Here is a 2,149-nt window from a genome sequence, read left to right as displayed (position 1 = left end):
GGTGCGCTGCTGCTCTCCAACCCGGTCCGGTCGCACCAGCTCGCCCCCGCCGCACCATTCCCCTCCCCTCCTCCTCTCCTCACTCGTTTCCTTCGTCGCCGCCGCCTGCGTCCCGACTGCCGGCCGCCGCACCGCCCCGCCGACGCCATGGTTTTGGAGGACGAAAGCAGCGACGACCAGTCTAGCCTCCCGTACATGCATTCTTCCTCCACAGACGGTCTCAACGAGGTCAGTACAGTGAGTTTAGGGTTAGGGTTACAGATTTGGGATTTCTTGATTTGGTTGATTTTGGTACGTTTTGATTTGCCCATTGTCTTTGTGCGAGCTTCTGCAGGTCCCTTTCAGCCTTGAAGATCCAAATTACAAGGGGCTTGAGCTGGATGTGATGTCTCCATGTGAGAAGCACGGCATGGCATCTGAGAGGCTTGTTGCCTTTGAAGGAACAGACACAGGCAGGCGGTTTTTAGCATGTGCACAGCCGGTATGGATTGTAGGCATAGTGATTTTTTTCTTACTTTGTCAGTGCCATATTGAACTCTGTTTGCTGGAGTACTCTCCTTGCTGTCAACATTTTGGTTCATAGTGGCATTAGAGTAGCTTATTTAGGTCAAGCATGAGTATATTTTGCTGGAGTACAATGGCATAGTAATTTTGGTTAATAGTGGTACTAGAGTAGCTTTAAAATGATAACTAACCTAGTCAGTCAGCTACTCAAGTGGCTGCTCCTCTTGTTAAATGTAGTGGTCTGATGCTAAATTTAGATATTCTTTTTGGCAACTGCAGTTATCTTGTGTAATTACTTGTTGTATGAACTGTGTTGGTGTTGTTGTTGTTTTTGCAGGCAGGTAGCAATTGTGGCTTTGTTGAATGGGTTGATCACCAGTGGCCCCGAACAATGCAGAATGCATTGTTGAAGCTATGGGCAATGGTTGAAGATGCCAAAACTGCTAGGGTGAATGACAATCTTGAAAGTTCTTTCACTATCCACCATCTGACAGAAGAGAAGAACAAGCTGGATGCCAACTATGACAAGCTAGTCCAAGATGTGCATGAGCTGATGAACTTCCAGGAACATAAGGTGGTGGATTTCAGACATCTGCAGTCTGCCATTACATATCAGCAGGAGGTAAGAAAAGAACTGATTGATGATATGAAGGCACAGATGGCAAGTGAGATGGCAAAGAAAGATGAAGAGACCCAGAAACTTACTCTGAAGTATGAGCTGCTGCTCAACCTGACAAGAGCTCAAGCAACAATCATTCAGAACTTGAAGTTGAACAAAATGAAAGAGAAGCAAGTGCTTACTGAAGCTAGTATGAATTTGGAGCTGAAGAATGCAGAGCTAACAAAGTGTCAGGAGAAGCTCACCCAAGAGAAGCTAGAGTTGAAGCTTCAGGTTGCTGATCTGCTTAAGGGAAATGAAAAGCATATTGAAGAGAAGTGGCAGTTAGAGTTTCAGAATGAAAAGTTGAAGGAGAAGTTCAGGGGGATTCAGGCCATCTTGGAGAAGTGAAGAAGATGAAAATGAGATTAGTGGCATTGCTGACCTTTTGGGAATGATGGTTGTGTAAAGACCTAGCATCTAGGAACTAAGGTTGTGTACTGTATGCTTGTACTAATGGTGAACTATGGCTGTGTATGTATGTAGTAGTTATGCTATTCATCCTTTTGTGAGAAAAGGATGAACTATGCATTTGAAGTTGAACTCCTCTATGTATTGTGAACAATGGTTATGTATGGCTATAATGAGTTGAACTCCAGAAACTAATGTGATCAGTTTCTTATTATGTATGGATATGCTGATTATGTAGAAGGATATGTTGATGATGATACAATATGACAATGTTGCAGCAAACCACTCATGTCATACAAAATAAAAGAGGAACAAGACTAACTAAATCTCATTGCATCATAAGATAACTTCACTGATCCATTACCACTTGATCCATTACAACTTGGCTTAAACTAGAGCAAATAAACCAGACAGTACATTGCATTTAGATTGGCTGCAACTAAACCAACTAACTAACTTAATATCTTACCTGCAACTAACCCAAGCACAAATATAGTGAAAAGAAACAACACATTGTGAAATTTGGCCCTAATCCCTACAATCTCTGCATTCTTCTCTCTGAGTTGAGTTTGCAGA

At 42.9% G+C, this 2,149-nt stretch overlaps 1 protein-coding gene across 1 annotated transcript; it reads left to right on the top strand.

Annotated features, from left to right (window-relative positions):
* LOC109739356 (uncharacterized) lies at positions 1-1,764 on the top strand. The gene is made up of 3 exons (XM_020298449.4): positions 1-228; positions 335-481; positions 842-1,764. The coding sequence occupies exons 1-3, from the start codon at positions 148-150 to the stop codon at positions 1,511-1,513; spliced, it is 900 nt and encodes a 299-aa protein (XP_020154038.3). The 5' UTR covers positions 1-147; the 3' UTR covers positions 1,514-1,764.
* The last annotated feature ends 385 nt before the right edge of the window (positions 1,765-2,149 follow it).

This window comes from Aegilops tauschii, chromosome 6 (genome assembly GCF_002575655.3).
Source record: "Aegilops tauschii subsp. strangulata cultivar AL8/78 chromosome 6, Aet v6.0, whole genome shotgun sequence".
Lineage (NCBI taxonomy): Eukaryota > Viridiplantae > Streptophyta > Magnoliopsida > Poales > Poaceae > Aegilops > Aegilops tauschii.
The sequence above is the reverse complement of the archived record's forward strand: the minus strand, read 5'-3'. Positions and strand labels throughout refer to the sequence as shown.

What these genes read in the sequence shown, in the direction of transcription:
- LOC109739356 (XM_020298449.4), top strand. Translation starts at nt 148, where the DNA reads ATGGTTTTGGAGGACGAAAGCAGCGACGACCAGTCTAGCCTCCCGTAC. An exon ending in CCACAGACGGTCTCAACGAG is followed by an intron (nt 229 to 334) that starts GTCAGTACAGTG and finishes GAGCTTCTGCAG; the next exon opens with GTCCCTTTCAGCCTTGAAGA. An exon ending in TTTTAGCATGTGCACAGCCG is followed by an intron (nt 482 to 841) that starts GTATGGATTGTA and finishes TTGTTTTTGCAG; the next exon opens with GCAGGTAGCAATTGTGGCTT.